The sequence below is a fragment of the Hesperophylax consimilis genome, chromosome 1 (genome assembly GCF_061612785.1).
Source record: "Hesperophylax consimilis isolate HC1 chromosome 1, BYU_Hcon_1.0, whole genome shotgun sequence".
NCBI lineage: Eukaryota > Metazoa > Arthropoda > Insecta > Trichoptera > Limnephilidae > Hesperophylax > Hesperophylax consimilis.
In genome coordinates, this window is record NC_142836.1 from 26,615,007 (window position 1) to 26,631,632 (window position 16,626).

Consider the following 16,626-nt stretch of genomic DNA (forward strand, 5'->3'; position numbering starts at 1 on the left):
TATTTAGTTTTTGTCCTATAAAATGTCTATTACACTATTTATCGATACAAAAATTTTTGACGGCAACTTTTAGTTCCCGAGTCGTAGGGCCCAAGATCATGATTTCAGATAGCAAAAAAGTGTAAAAAATGTTGTCACTCAAAAAAAAGTTATTTAAATAATTTGTGCTCCTTGAGTCGAATATACTCGAGCTCGTGTGCAACTCCGCCCCCCGAATCGCGACGCAGGCGCGCTGGACGCCGCGACGCTCGCCTACCAGTCCCGCTCGTGAAGCCGCCACCGATAGGCGCCCGTCGCGACGCTACTGACAGCGACGTCAATTGGAAGTAAAGAAGACGCGCGCCCGTACAAATGTTTTTGACTTAATATTTTTTCGGGAAAAAACATTGGTGATTAAAAAATAATAAAGTTCTATGGAATCATTGAAATTGTTATTTTCAACGGATTTATTTATGAGGTTGGAGTTGTTATGCGATATTTATGGATAAAATACGTTACCAACAAAGTATGTAGGTAAATATTTTTTTAATAGTAAAACAAATGATGGTTAAATAATTAGTAAAATTATAAGTATATTACATTACCTTAGTAAATATAAATAAATAATGTTTGTGGAAACTGCTTTATTAAAATACTACTAAAAAGTAGAAACAAATCATGCATAATATAACTAAATATTGAACCCACATTCTTGTTGAACGTACTTTACTGTTAAAATGAATTGGTAGACTATTGAAATCAATCGAAATTTAGTAAATAACTAATAATGAATATGAGAAGATGTTTGTGGCTGTCATAACTGCCTTAATAAACTGCTTCCAACCTCAAGTTCATACAACTCTAAAGGGTACTTAGTCAACTCTCACCAAGAAATATGACAATAAAGGCCTATTGTGTTTGTGTTTGTAATTTGCCATATCAACGCTTTTAGTGATTTGGCAAAATGATCGTTTTAACACTGAGTATAACTATGATTTAAGATTTTCACGGCCAAAAGTATTTTGGTTATTTCTTTTTGGGGTGTTATGCCGTGTTTCGCTGACTCCTTCTTTAGCCAACGTTTTGGACAGCATTGCAGTGTCCATCATCAGGGCAGATGTGTTATTTTGAGTATAACTATTTAATAAATTAATAAGTATAAGAGTATAACTATTTAATAAATTAATTGAGATTTTAGTTAAATTGGTGTAATATGAACCCATAAAACATCAATAAATACTGTTTTTAAATAATTTTTACAATTTATCAATGGCATTTGGGGTGGCAAAAATGATCGCTAAATTGAAATTTTTTTGGTCGATGGAAAAAGATTAGCCGTTATCAATTAAAAATCGGTAAGCGCATTATCCTTAGTTTTAAGAGGGATGTAATAATTTATCATTTAGTTCTTCATATTATCATTGGAGTAATTATTATTTCAGTTATCATCATTGTCGCTATGTCATGCCGATGAAGAAAATTTTGCGAAATTTGGATATTGCAATTTTTTTTATTTTGTTATCATCATTAAAATTTATATCGCAGCAAATTAATTCAAAAACATATTTGGCACTAATACAGAGGGCACTGACAACAGTAGTTTCATACCAAACTAAGGTAAAAAAAATTAAGATGTTTATATATTTTTTGTTTATGTGGGAGATAAAACTAATGATCCAGATTGCTCGATACGGAAAAGGCATTCCGATAAAAACAAACTCTCTTTAGTAGAATAGTTGTGTTTAAAAACTGTTGTCATTATTATTTTTAAATATAATTAATCCATAATAGATTGATGATTAACTTTCCCAAATAAGTTTTTTTTTCAAAAACAGACTAATCATTCCATAACGTTTTATTCACATAGAAAAACATAACACCCAAAATAATTACAACATTTATATTGTGCCACTTTACATCGCATTCTTCTGGACATTTTGGATATTACCGATTGGAAATTTTAGATCGAGTTTAATGAGATATTGTAAAACAGAAACTAGGTAACAGATTAAAATTATTTTAATTTTTGTTTGCAGGTATCCGGGTTAAATCGCACACACGAAACTTCGTTGCTTATCTGATTAAATAATGTATTCATGATGATTCGCACGCGACAATTGCCACTTAAGTGGACATCAATTTAAGCTCAGAATCATGGAATTTGTACATTATGTGCTCTTGAAATGTTCATTAATATGTATGAACAAGCGCACGCGTGGGAATGTTATACCTAACCATTCATTGCACAAACTTTGAATTATTGAAATCAAAAAACCTTTATTGTGTATATTTAGGTAGACTCTTCTAAAGAAATGCGATTTAATTTAGATAAAATTATTAAATACAATAATTATAATTTCCTTACAATAATCTGATTTAAAAAAAATAACTGTAGATTTATTAATCTAACAAAAAAAATATATTTATAAAAATTTTTATAATCCCGTTATTGTGAAAAATTACCTCAAAGGCGCTGTACAATTTATCAAGAGTTCCTAGGCTCTCTCTGATTGTATTATTTATAAACAGATACAGAAAAAAAAATTTACTTGACAGGTTACTTCAGATAAACAGATTTGTATTGAAAAGCTTACTAATTTGCATGCAGAGGACACAATAGTAAAAACACTGTTCATATATCGTGCATTTGCCATTTTACCCTCCATTACATTCATTAGAAAGTATTGGCAAAAGTAGAGTTGATATTTATTTTAAAAGACTGGAGAATTTTTATGAAATGTCATTAAAAAGCTTACAAATTCCGAGTTCTTTGCATTTTTTACATATTTATATTTATTTTTCGGAATAACTTTATTGAGTAAAACCTCAAATTGTTATATTTAATTATTGAAGACAATATTAGCGATTTCTAAACGAAAATCTGAAAAAGAAAAATCAGAAAAGGATACGGTCACATCTAGGACTCGAACCCAGGACCCTTGTCTTTCCGGGACACCGCTCTACCAATTGAGCTAATGTGACCCTATCCCCCTCGGCCACTTTTAACTGTATCATACTTCGAATAAGAACTACCAACATTGTCTTCATTTTTTCACCGCACATTTTTACTGGCAACTATCTTTATGTATGATCGCAAGATTCAACCCGAACTAAATGCAATCTAGACAGCGTCTTTTTAGATAAACCTATCTTATTTTTTTATTTTTAATGTGCGACATCTATTGACTTTTTCTGCAAGTCTAGAATGAATATTTATTTTTCGGAATAACTTTATTGAGTAAAACCTGAAATTGTTATATTTAATTATTGAAGACAATATTAGCGATTTCTAAACGAAAATCTGAAACAGAAAAATCAGAAAATGATACGGTCAAATCTAGGACTCGAACCCTTGTCTTTCCGGGACACCGCTCTAAAATGAAAAAATGAAGACAATGTTGGTAGTTCTTATTTGAAGTATGATACAGTTAAAAGTGACCGAAGGGGATAGGGTCCCATTAGCTCAGTTGGTAGAGCGGTGTCCCGGAAAGACAAGGGTCCTGGGTTCGAGTCCTAGATGTGACCGTATCCTTTTCTGATTTTTCTGTTTCAGATTTTTGTTTAGAAATCGCTAATATTGTCTTCAATAATTACATATTTATATATTTACAACATTTCAGAGTGTAAAGGTGAACGATTTATGAATTTTATGTGTATGACTGTCCAAAAAGGTGACTTTCAATTTTAGCTCTGAATTCTGTTGAGTCTGTGATCTTTCTTAAATCATGTGGCAGTCCATTCCAGGTTTTAAGTTCTGACACTCCTAATGCACGCTCACCGAACATAGTATCTAGTGTGTACTTTGGTTTCTTCGTGATAGTAGATTGATAGTTGATGACGCTGTTGCCCTAAAGTTTCTGTCGTAAATTGGCAATTTCCAGAATACATATTTCCGGTAAACGACTTAAATACCATGCAACAGAGCTTGTAGTAGATTTTTCAGGACATTTGGGCAAGTAAAGATTTTTGGGATGCTATGAAATGTGAGAATATTTAGATACGCCGGTGATAAGTCTTTCCGTAACGTTTAAAATGGAATTCAATTTGTTAATTTGATATTTGGGGAGACTTGCATTATTTGAGGAGACTTACACTTCTAGATAATTGCATTGTAATGTGAAACAACATCAATTTAGTCGTCGAGAACATTTGAAATGGGCCGGTAATTTTAAAATATTTTTGCGTCCTATTGCGATTTTTTTAAGAGTTAAGTATTTTTCCATAAAAACATCTTTTCAATGTCGTTCTACTAAAAAAGATTTTAGTGTTATTATTCCGGATTGAGAAATCATAAAGCTCCTTCTAATGCCTGAGTAAACAGAATTCCAAGTATTTAAAAACCAGTAAAAAGTTACGAGTTCTCATCATGAAGCCATAAAAGAATCAAACTTTTCATTTCTCATAGAATTATTTTTTCAACATTTTTATGTATTTAAAACAAGCAGTGGTATTTTATTTTAAGTATATTTTTCGTTAAAGTAGATAATGAAGTAAAAACGATGCACTAATTTATTAATGATTAAAGCGAGTGCCGCACACAACAGAATTAATGTTTAACATAAAAATTACAGATGGTGGTTAAAATGAATCCCAATTAATTGAGAATGGTTTCAAGAAAGACGGGAAAACAACACCAGATACCGACAAGTAAAGTAAGGTCAGGAAAGGGTGAGGAATTCCAGTGCCCATTGGAAATACGTTAGGCTACTATATACTCGTACTGTATTGAAAAACAGTTAGGTATTTCAACTGTGTTGTCGAGGAAATTTCATTTCAGAGTTTATCAAGTTATCTTCGAGTAAATATTGTTATATTAAAATGTTTTCCTTGTTCTATCCTTGACAATCTCTATATGAGCTATTGATACTCGGCGCTCCCCCTTTTATCTAAATTTTTTTATCTTAAAACCTTTTATCTTAAACACTTTTGTAACTATACATTTAGTTTTTAATCGCAGTGAATAAGAAGAAACCTGTTTTAATTTATCTGCCACAAATAACTGCACAAATATTAAAGTTTTCGCAATAACTAATTCAAAAAAAGATATATTTTTTAATGATAAACTAATTTTGTTAACTAATGATAAAAATAAGGTTGGTTGGTTACAGGTGGAAAAATATAATAAGCACTAATTCTTGATTGAAGTACTAGTACATAATGAATTATTTGGCTGGTTGGGAATAAGCCGACGTAGCTCAGTGGTCCAGAGCACCTGACCGGACGTCAAAAGGTGCGGGTTCAATTATTCCCGTTAGTGGCATTAATTTTTACTCGGGAGATATTTTCAATTTGTATGAAAATTTCAGGCGACTAATTATTATTGCTTATTATAACTTGTTAAGAAAAAAATGTTGTCTTTGCTGATTCCTAAAATTGTTACAAAACTCGCTAGTGGAATATTAGTCATCAGGAGGCCTGAGGATGAAAAGCTACAGGTTGAAAAGGGATATCAACTAGAACATCCTCGGCAAATAGGAAAACCAGAAAAGGGTCGCGAAATTGCGAAAAAACACAGGAAATGCTACATAAAATAGTGAAGGTAAGGTCTCTTGAGGTTTATGGAATAAAGGTGTTTTACCTGGTTAATATTAATCAATCTTTACGCCAAATGCTTACTAGGGTAAAAGCAAGAACTATACATTATTACTAAAGGGATTCAAGGATTTGAAGGACTTTTGGATTTTATATTTCATGGGCAATGCGAATTCAATATACAGAATTCACATTTCGCGTATCTTTTTTATCTGTAAAAATGTATTTAAATACATTTTAATAGAGTGCTCAATTTAATAATATAATTCTCAGTAAGGAAGTCTAAATGATTTACGAATTTTTGGTGACTTGATTAATATTTATGTTACATAGTAAGGATAATATAAAATTTCTTGTTTTTTCTTGGTATATTCTGCATTAATATCCTGTTTTTAAACTCAATGTAACAAATTTGTTTTCTTCCATATTTTTTTAGAAAGCGCAGTCATACCAACTGAAAAGTAGAAAAATTCCTATCAAATAGGTATTGTTTTTCTTTAAGAAAGGACTTTGCACATCAACCCTTCAGATCTTGAAACAATATAAATAAATGGTTTAAAACAGAGCATCCGCATTAAACATAAATTTGCTATGAATGAACATGAATGTACCTACTTCACACATTGTGAATTGTGTTTCTAACAAGAAATATCTACATGCGTTATAGATAGTGGAATGTGAAACAGTGGATAAAACTGCGGTCTCAAAGTGAATCGTGTAGAAACACAATTGTGGATTCCGTCGGGGAAGCCTGAACTACTGGGACGAGTGAACTATGGCGCCAAACAAATGTGACGTGCTCAAAGACCTAGAGATAAATTGGTAGAGTGTACTGTGAGACACAGGGTCATGTGGCGCGTCTCGAGTGCGTCCGTGATGGGGCCGCTTCTGTTGCTGCTTTTGGCTGTAATAGTGGGTAAGTTCATTTATCCCCCATTATTTGTGTTTGCTACATTCGTGTCCGGCACGCAGGACAAGCCCCATAGAGAAAGGCGTATTTAAAAAAAAGATTATATGTAGGGAGTTTGGCAGATGTTTATAGGTGTGGCTAGTGGACGAAAAGCATTATGGTCGTGTTGGAGCCTACTTAATATTTTATTTTGTACAAGTTAATATTTGCATGCATTCAGAAAAACATGGATCAATAATATGATAAACGGTCATTTAAGGTGAATGAAAAGATCGAAGATCGTTTTTCTTTTTAATGTACTGAAAAATACAATATTTTATGCCTTCGGATAGTCCACAGAGGAATAAAGAAAATAATACTAAAAAGTTTTACCAAGTTCATTTGGCCTAAAGGACGGTGTTTGGAATTTCTTTATTATTCTTCGGAATTTAAGAATATATTTTTTCGGTTGTTCAAAAACACACATATAAAAAGTTGTATTGAAAAGGATATCCATCGTCGTTCTTCGTATTATTACATTCAAACAACCATTGGTGTCAGTCGATACATTTTTTTTACAATTTCCACTCTTTCTAAAAAGAAACACACTGGTAACACCTGACCTTTTGACTGATGTAGCATTATGATATTAGGTTAAAAATGGAATATCTTAATCTGAACCTTAGTAAAAGTTAGCCATCTATTCAAAGCAAGGCTTACTGTAATAATAATGTGAATGTAGCAGATTTTTAAAAACGGAAACGGAATGGACAAAAAATATAAAATAATTAAAAAATGCACATCGGTCGAGTTAAAACAAAACTTTACTATTACATATATACTAATATAATTTAAAAAAAATTACTACATATATATATAAAGTAATTTTCTTCTGAAAAGATTGGGTAAAGGTAACCACTTACGAACGGACGCATATTTTTTTGTTGAAAATAGAGCATTAGATTTTTTATTTCTTTTATTTATCAATACCTGGATTGTGCTCACTATTAAATATAAATACTTTTTCTGAAACTTATAAAAGATAAGATATTCTGAAACTTATAAAGATATACATTTTTTTATTTAAATTTAAGTTTTAATACATATTTACAATTCCACTCGAGTTATTTGTGCCCTGTATATACATTTACCATATTATTTAATTAATACCATTCCTCAAAATATTAATATGAAAACATTTACAAATGCCAATAAATCCATCTAGATTTAGTATTATAATCCATTTAAATTCCACCGTTTATCCAATACTTTGAGGTTCTAAATAAAATTAGAATGTAGTGTGCAGCGAAAAATCCCACAAAGGCAAAACCTGTGTGTGGGTATTATAGTAATTAATAACTCTATGGTAAGAATAAAACATTAAAAAAAATCATTAATAAAAATTACCGTTTTTATTGATGACAATATAAAATTAATTTATGAAAAGAGAAACAATAGATAAAACAAAATATATATTTTTAAATTTTTTTGGAGCCAAATTTGATCTACTTAATATGTAACTGGAATATAATATAAGTAAATTTTGGATCCCCAATATTTTATATTCTTGAGCGATACGTTTTTTTTAGTAAAAATTATGGTGTTTGTTGTGTTTGCTAAGCGCTCTTGATAACATATTTAACAAAATGTCGCTATAGAAGTTAGCCAATTGGTAGGTAATTATTATATGCAGATACTTTGTAAAAAAAAAATTGATTTCAAAACCAAGACGTCAGAGCTCACCTCATAGGAGTTTTTTCAGCCTCTGAAAGAAACAAACTGATTTTCTGCTAAATACAAGATTTTAACAAATAATTGATTCATTATTAACTAGTTGAGACGTACCCGAAGTTGCTCGATTTTTCTCTACTTTCTGTAAATATAATATGCATGTAGGTATTATATATCCAAACTTTCGGGAAGAAATTTTCTAAATGATAATGAAAACCCTATCAAAAGAACTAAGCGCACAAACATATAGACGCGGATAGCGACTGTTAAAAATGTACGAACCATTAGCAAAGTTCACTACCAGTTACTTTACAGGCTCCTGCCTAGCACCTAGCGGTCAGAGGTAAAACTAAGGCTTACAGATAAAACAGATGTTTTGCCTTATCAATTGGCTTTCTTTGACAATGTGTGTTTACAATTAGCTTGTCAATGTGTTTTACTTGGTTAGATTATAAAAAGCCTCGCCGACTGGATTCCTTCTTCTTCCCTCCTATAAAATAGTAACAAGCAGTCATTATGGTCTACAGACCATTAGTAAAAGTGTTTTGTCCGGATCGGGAATAATTTACCACTTTGTAACATTAAATAAAGTGAAATGCAGTTTTGTGCAGTAAAAACAAAAAAACCGTGCGTCTGTTATTGAAGACTTCATCAAGCCCAAACAACTTGTAACAGCGACTTTATTACATTAATATTATTAAAGGTTAATTGATTGATGTTGTGTACTTTTACACATTCAATTAACTTAAACATCCATAGTGGGTACATGAAAAAGATAAATATATTCGTTTTTCTCATAAAACCAGGTATCGAACTAAAAAAATTAACATAATATATAGTGGATTAAAATTATCTGTCCAACAAGAAATCATTTATCATTATTTTCCAACAATGTTGCACCAAATTTCTACCTACATCCCACCGTTTTAAAAGTAAAATAACATACTTTATAGTTTAAAAGGAGTAGGTACTAATATTTTATCACTGTCAAACTAATGCTACGTGCCTTTTTGAGCCATTAACCCTAGAACCGTACCCATCATAGATCATACACTAACAGTACCCAGGGGTACTGGAGTACCCCGTTAAAAAAAACATCTTTTTTACGTGAGAAAAAACATTTATTCAAAATTAACTTACATAGACTGTTATGGCACTTATTTCAGTCTTACATAATACAATAAGGCTTAATTAAAAGTAACTTTTCTTAACAATTTTGGCAAATCTTTGTTTGGTGCTCTAAACATATGAAACGTTTACATTTCTGACATTGAGCGCGTGACTTACGATCTTTTGACCTGGGACAAAATGAACATCTTCCAGATTTTGATTTTGAAGGGGTTGTAGCATCATAAGACCGCTTTTTTCCTAATATTCCGCCAATACTTTCTCGGAGATGCATCGGCAAAGTTTTGTATAAAAATCGATCCTCCAAGTGAGGTTTTATAAGGTCAAAAGCTAAAATCTTCAGATTAGTTCGTCTATTCTTGAAAACTTGTTTTCCGGTAGCGTTAGATGAATGCAGTCATATCATAGAATTGATTCCGACGATATTCAAAATTCCATAGAAGACACAAAGGCTCCAGCGACGAGTTTTACGAGACACACTGTATGTATGACAAAGTTGATCAAACGTATCCACACCCCCCTTGGTTTGGTTGTAAAAACTTATTATTTCTGGTAAATCAACAGATTTGTCTTGGTCTGGTTGGAAGTGTGTAGTGGAAAGCATAAGCACGTTTTTCTTTTTTCTTTTGCTTAGCTTTGGAGGCACATATGATAGTAAAGTAAGTTCGTTATGAAAAGCAAACATTGATGTATTCATAAAGTCAGCAATAATTTCATCGGGTTCATCTTCCAATTCATCCCCAAGAACCACATCTTCTTCATCATCAGCATACAGAAGAAGGCGATGAATTTCATCATGCGATAGATTTTGACGTAAAACCATCTAAAAAAAGAATTTTTCAAGTTACACGCAACTAAATGCAAAATACGTAAATATAATAAATAATTACACATTTTTTCCAAAACAAAGTTATGTGTAAGGTTATTATGCAAATAAAAATAACATTCAAATAAAGAAACACGTATCAAATAGCACAATAACATGCTTTATTTCACAAAAACATTAAAATCATAGTAATGAAAATAATTACCTTAACCGTACCCTGGGGTACTGGAGCGCCCCACGCACGTTTTGCCACGACCACACACTAGCAGGACTCCCGCTCGACTGATGCTTCGAAGCGACTCCCCCCCACTTGCAAATACGCGGCGGCAAGAAAAGATCCGTTGTGAAACAAAAAAGTTATCGCAAATTTTCAATTTTTTTTTTAATTTGTACCCCAGGGTACGGTTCTAGGGTTAAGAAGATTCCTGCTGGTTTCCTCGCGTGAAGACCATTTTTCCTGTCCTGACACGCACAGGATGCCAGTACCTAACGACTTTGTCGCCATAGGTGACATGGCTAATGGATGGAGACACGATCAACTTAAATAGTTGGAAATAACAATAATAATAATAACTACTTGTAACAAGTTGTGACCGTATTTTACTTAGTGCAATTTGGTGTATTTTTTCATATCTCTTAACTCTTGCAGTTGTTGGTTATTAAAAAAAAATCTAAATCCCAAGAGCGCCCATACAAATCAACACTAGTTATAAGCTGTCAGTGCAATAAATTACATGAAAAAATAATGCAATGTCACTGCAGTAATTGCAAAAAAATTTTGAAAAAAATTGTTTCAAAACAAACAAAGAAAACATATTTTGTAACATTCTATTCAGTTTGTCACAAAACAGTCCCCTATTATGACCAAAATACAGAAACATTCACCAACAGAACATAACATCAGAAGCGCATTAAAAAAGAGAACGCCACACATGAAGTTAATTTATTTCCTTTTTGAGCCATGCAAAATATATTTCGGTCATTTGACATGTTTTTGAAGAAGTTTCCCCGGTCAGATTTTGGGGTTGAGATAGTGGATACCCCAACCCTCTACCACCCGTGTTAAATGACCCCATCCCCGCATAATGTAGATAAGACTGATGGCGACGAGAAACGCTCTTTTCGTATTGAGAATGGCGATAACGGTTCCAGTGCCGATAACAGTGCCAATGAAGCAGCATTGCTATTTCACCCTTTTGCCTTATGGTTCTGTTCTTTGGCACATTCTGTCCGGGAAAATGTGTTTTTTAATATTATCTAACTTACTTCCATCCAAAATAAATATTTTTGAGGAAGTTTCTTATCAGATCTTAACGTCTGCGTGTATCAGCTGTTTCCAAGTTTCTGTAAACATTTCAACTCTTTCGGCGTTTCATTTCGTACGATTTTTATGAATATTGCTTTGTATTAAATAAAAGTTTCTTTATATTGTTTAATGTTGTTAAGCTTTACCCTTTTTTAAGTTGAAGGGATTCAAAGAAAATAGTTACTGAACCCAATTTTGTTTGAAATCGCACAGGAGTTTTGAGTGCCCGGATCCATATTGAAGAGCGTTTTTACAAAGGCGAATATTTACCTTCCTAAAACGTTTAGTTTGTTGATATATCTGGAGGTGTTTACTAAATGTGTCATGGACCTTGCAATTTGTCATGAACCTACATATCTACCCGTAGTAAACTAACAAGACTGATTGTAGCTTCCTTATTTATATTGACATCAAATAATTAGAAACCATTAAATATCTTACATAAATTTTTATGCTAATATCTATACTCAAACAATTGAAGTAATGATAACCAAAGACCTTATTTGCAGTCTGCAGTTTTTAATCTTAACTAAATAATAGAAGTAAATAAGTAAATGAATTCAGTCCTTATCTATTATTGGAAATACAATATTTGAAGTATTAATCAATACATAGTTACACAACAACTAATATAAATTCAAGAGAACTTCTTCTCAGCAGGCAGTCAAGTATCACAGCAGAATCAGTTCGGTTCAGTTCGTTATAAAAATTACTTGTGATTAAAATGTAAACTAAGTGATTAAATTGTAAATTATAAACTTTACCTCGAAATAAACAACCTAACAATAAAAGTGTTTTCATACTTCAAACAGGCCCATAACAAATGGCTAATTTTTATTTATTTTTTATTTGGTACAATATTTTTTTACATTTCAAAGTTTTCCAGTAATGTTGGCCTCACTGGGTGGCTTGCCCGTGCTGAGGCCTTCATAGATTTTATTAAATATATATATGTATGTTTACCTGTTTCGTAAACTAAAACATCTAGGTACGTACCTACAGCTATATAAAAGCCCAGCTACACTACTCGCGAAGTTGATCGAAGTTGACCGAATACGATAGTGTGGGCACGAACTTCACTTCGCTTCGGGCAACTTCGCTTCGCTTCGCCCGACTTCCGATTGTTGTCGGTAAAGGCGCCCGAGTCAAAGGACTCGAGTCCGAGAGACTGAGTTGGACCGAGTTACTCGCGAAGTTGCACGAGTGTGTGGGCACGCACTTCGAACTTCGGCTAACTTCGTCGAGGACTTCGTCGAAGCGTCGAAGCGAGTAGTGTAGCTGACACTTAATAGCCCAGCTACACTACTCGCGAAGTTGATCGAAGTTGACCGAATACGATAGTGTGGGCACGAACTTCGCTTCGCTTCGGGCAACTTCGCTTCGCTTCGCCCGACTTCCGATTGTTGTCGGTAAATGCGCCCGAGTCAAAGGACTCGAAGCGTCACGGCATAAATAAACCAATCACTGACTGGTTGGACTGAGTTACTCGCGAAGTTGCACGAGTGTGTGGGCACGCACTTCGAACTTCGGCTAACTTCGTCGAGGACTTCGTCGAAGCGTCGAAGCGAGTAGTGTAGCGGCCGCTTAAAAGTAAAACAACTAGGTAGGTATATAATGTAAAAGAACTATTATTAAATTATTTCATTGTACCTGAATAACCCCCCAATAATATTAAAAAAATGTATTTTTTGATTCCCTGTCATTTGTAATTACTTATGTTTTTTTGGTACGTTCTTATTAATGTTAAGTATTATATAAGTCATTTTTAATTAAAAATTTCTGTTATAATTTTTTTCGTGTAAGTAGGAACGTGCTTTGGATCATAAGCAAGCATTTTTTTTAATTAAAGAAACACACTATAGAATAAATAAATTGTATTATTAAACAAAAATGTATTGTTTTTACGCTTTTAGATTTTTTTATAAATATGTGTAGTGGCAGCTACTAGAAGGTTCTAGAAATTCAATACACGCAACGCGCATCACATTGGAAAATACGAGACGAATGGCGAAATATGCGCCGACCTACTAAGCTGGGAAATTTCTCTATTCTACTATATAAGTGTGTCATATATAAACCGGCTATGTCGAGGTACCTAGCCAGTCTTAAGTCAGTTTTACAAAAGAGTCAGTCCCATTCAAGCGTCCGGCTAGAGCTGACGACGGGCGGTCACTCCGCACCCCGCGCACCGTGCACACTTTTGTTAAATTTCGCAATTTTCGATTTATTCTCTAAATAAAGATGGTATTTCTCAAATGAATTGTGTTTTCTTAATATTATGCATGTCTAATTGAATTTATCAGTTAAATGAATCTGCATGGATTATCATAAAATATTGACACGAGTGATTTTATTCACTAAAATTTTTATCACGAAAACAAGTTTTAGGTAGATTATTATTTTTTGTGTAAACGCTCCTCAATCTAAAACATATAATGCTCAGACCATCTATTTTTTTCTTTGTTCATAACAATATATTTGAATACAGTTTTTTACATGCTTTTTGACTACCACACTAGACACAATATGTCCGTATTATGGTAGTCGAAGTTAATCAAGTAAGTTAATAAGTTAATCAGAAGTTTTTCGTAAAATCTATCAAAATAGTTAATTTTGGAATTATCATTATTCTCACTTTAGAAATAGCGGTCTGCAAGTCTTTTTATTCTGCATGTTTTTACATGGCAATGCATTTAATCCCGCAGAGGGAATGACAAAAATAAATGTCTAATAACCGTTTTATTTTTTATGCTTACAGAAAAAATATTTTCCTTTGTTATAGGATACTCAAGAAATATGACAGATTTGTTATTTTAAAATAAAGCTTCAATGTTTTCACAGCAACGAATTTAAAAAAATTAGAAATTTTCAAAATTAATATTTAAGGCGATGCACTACGTCGTGTAATATTTTAAATTGAGCCGCTATCAATAACAACCCTTACGTAGATGGCAATAAGGTTTAAATTCCTGCTTAACACCATCCGCCTGTTGTGATTTATGCAAGAAAAAAACATGGCCAAAAAGTGCCTTTTATTTTATTTTGTGGATGTTCAGGCATAAATATTTAATTTTTTTTCAATCAATTTATAAATAACTTAATTTGCCACATTATACAATAAAATCATAACCGAAAATGGGTTTGTAAGTAGGAGATTTTGTACTTTAAAGCAGTTTTCATAGGCCTCATACATAATTATTTTCTTATTATTATGATTTATCTAAAAAATACTCGATTATTTCAAAGGCCAAGATGTATTCTAAAACAACTATTCTGAAACATTTCTAGGCGACCAAATTTTCAAACCAAAAACACATGATTTTGCATTACTACGTATGGCATCGCCTTAAGTGCTTTTATTATTTATCTTTATAATCTACTGTGGAATAACTGGCTCATGATAACAGAACTTGAATTTAACTTTCACAGAACTTGAGTTGTCTATATTTAGTGAGAATACCCTTCTATACTGATTTTTCGATCTAACGCCAGGAGTAATAAAAACTTTATTTGTTTTATTATATACGTAACGTAAGAAATCTTTTGGGATTGCCTGAACAAAAAAGTTTTCAATTTTTTGGTTCCTTTTGACTAAGCCTTTTCATCTTTTTTCCGCCTTGTTTACTAGTTGGCTTTAAAACACAAAAGACTTATGGTCTATTTGGCTTTGCTAATATTTTGATTTTGACAATTTTCGCTAGAAAACTGACTTTTTGTTTTCTAAATTAGCTCCACACAGGAGAAAAACAAAAAAAGGAGAAAAAAAATTCCCTTCAGGAATTCCCCAAACTGTGCGAAGTGCCTTTCCAGGGAAAGGAAGAAGAGAAATTTCTGAGAAGGAAAAATATAAGAGAAGGTATATACAAAAAATCCCTCAGGTCCTTCGTCATTTTGGGGAATATTGTGCGGAGGGACATTCCAGGGAAAGGAAGAAGAGAAAGTTATGGGAAGGAAAAATATACGAGGGGTGGATAGATAAAAAAAAATCCCTCAGGGCCTTCGTCATTTTGGGGAATACTGTTCGGAGGGACTTTCCAGGGAAAGGAAAAAGAGAGAGTTATGGGAAGGAAAAATATACGAGGGGTGGATAGATACAAAAAATCCCTCAGGGCCTTCGTCATTTTGGGGAATACTGTGCGGAGGGACTTTCCAGGGAAAGGAAGAAGAGAAAGTTATGGGAAGGAAAAATATACGAGGGGTGGATAGATACAAAAAATCCCTCAGGGCCTTCGTCATTTTGGGGAATACTGTTCGGAGGGACTTTCCAGGGAAAGGAAAAAGAGAGAGTTATGGGAAGGAAAAATATACGAGGGGTGGATAGATACAAAAAATCCCTCAGGGCCTTCGTCATTTTGGGGAATACTGTTCGGAGGGACTTTCCAGGGAAAGGAAAAAGAGAGAGTTATGGGAAGGAAAAATATACGAGGGGTGGATAGATACAAAAAATCCCTCAGGGCCTTCGTCATTTTGGGGAATACTGTTCGGAGGGACTTTCCAGGGAAAGGAAAAAGAGAGAGTTATGGGAAGGAAAAATATACGAGGGGTGGATAGATACAAAAAATCCCTCAGGGCCTTCGTCATTTTGGGGAATACTGTGCGGAGGGACTTTCCAGGGAAAGGAAGAAGAGAAAGTTATGGGAAGGAAAAATATACGAGGGGTGGATAGATACAAAAAATCCCTCAGGGCCTTCGTCATTTTGGGGAATACTGTTCGGAGGGACTTTCCAGGGAAAGGAAAAAGAGAGAGTTATGGGAAGGAAAAATATACGAGGGGTGGATAGATACAAAAAATCCCTCAGGGCCTTCGTCATTTTGGGGAATACTGTTCGGAGGGACTTTCCAGGGAAAGGAAAAAGAGAGAGTTATGGGAAGGAAAAATATACGAGGGGTGGATAGATAAAAAAAATCCCTCAGGGCCTTCGTCATTTTGGGGAATACTGTTCGGAGGGACTTTCCAGGGAAAGGAAAAAGAGAGAGTTATGGGAAGGAAAAATATACGAGGGGTGGATAGATACAAAAAATCCCTCAGGGCCTTCGTCATTTTGGGGAATACTGTGCGGAGGGACTTTCCAGGGAAAGGAAGAAGAGAAAGTTATGGGAAGGAAAAATATACGAGGGGTGGATAGATACAAAAAATCCCTCAGGGCCTTCGTCATTTTGGGGAATACTGTGCGGAGGGACTTACCAGGGAAAGGAAGAAGAGAAAGTTCTGGGAAGGAAAAATATACGAGAGGT

The 16,626-nt window shown here is 33.5% G+C and overlaps 1 protein-coding gene across 3 annotated transcripts in view; it reads left to right on the forward strand.

Moving 5' to 3' along the window:
* The first annotated feature begins 285 nt into the window (after positions 1–285).
* LOC149426545 (uncharacterized) overlaps positions 286–16,626 on the forward strand; it is a 142,424-nt gene continuing 126,083 nt past the window's right edge. The window contains exons 1-2 of one of the 3 annotated variants that reach the window (XM_089637378.1): positions 286–513; positions 5,948–6,427. In XM_089637378.1, coding sequence (XP_089493504.1) covers positions 6,361–6,427 — 67 coding nt within the window. In that variant the 5' untranslated portion in view covers positions 286–513; positions 5,948–6,360. The remainder of the gene's footprint in view (positions 514–5,947; positions 6,428–16,626) is intronic. The other 2 variants (XM_089637387.1, XM_089637396.1) reach the window with 2 other exon arrangements.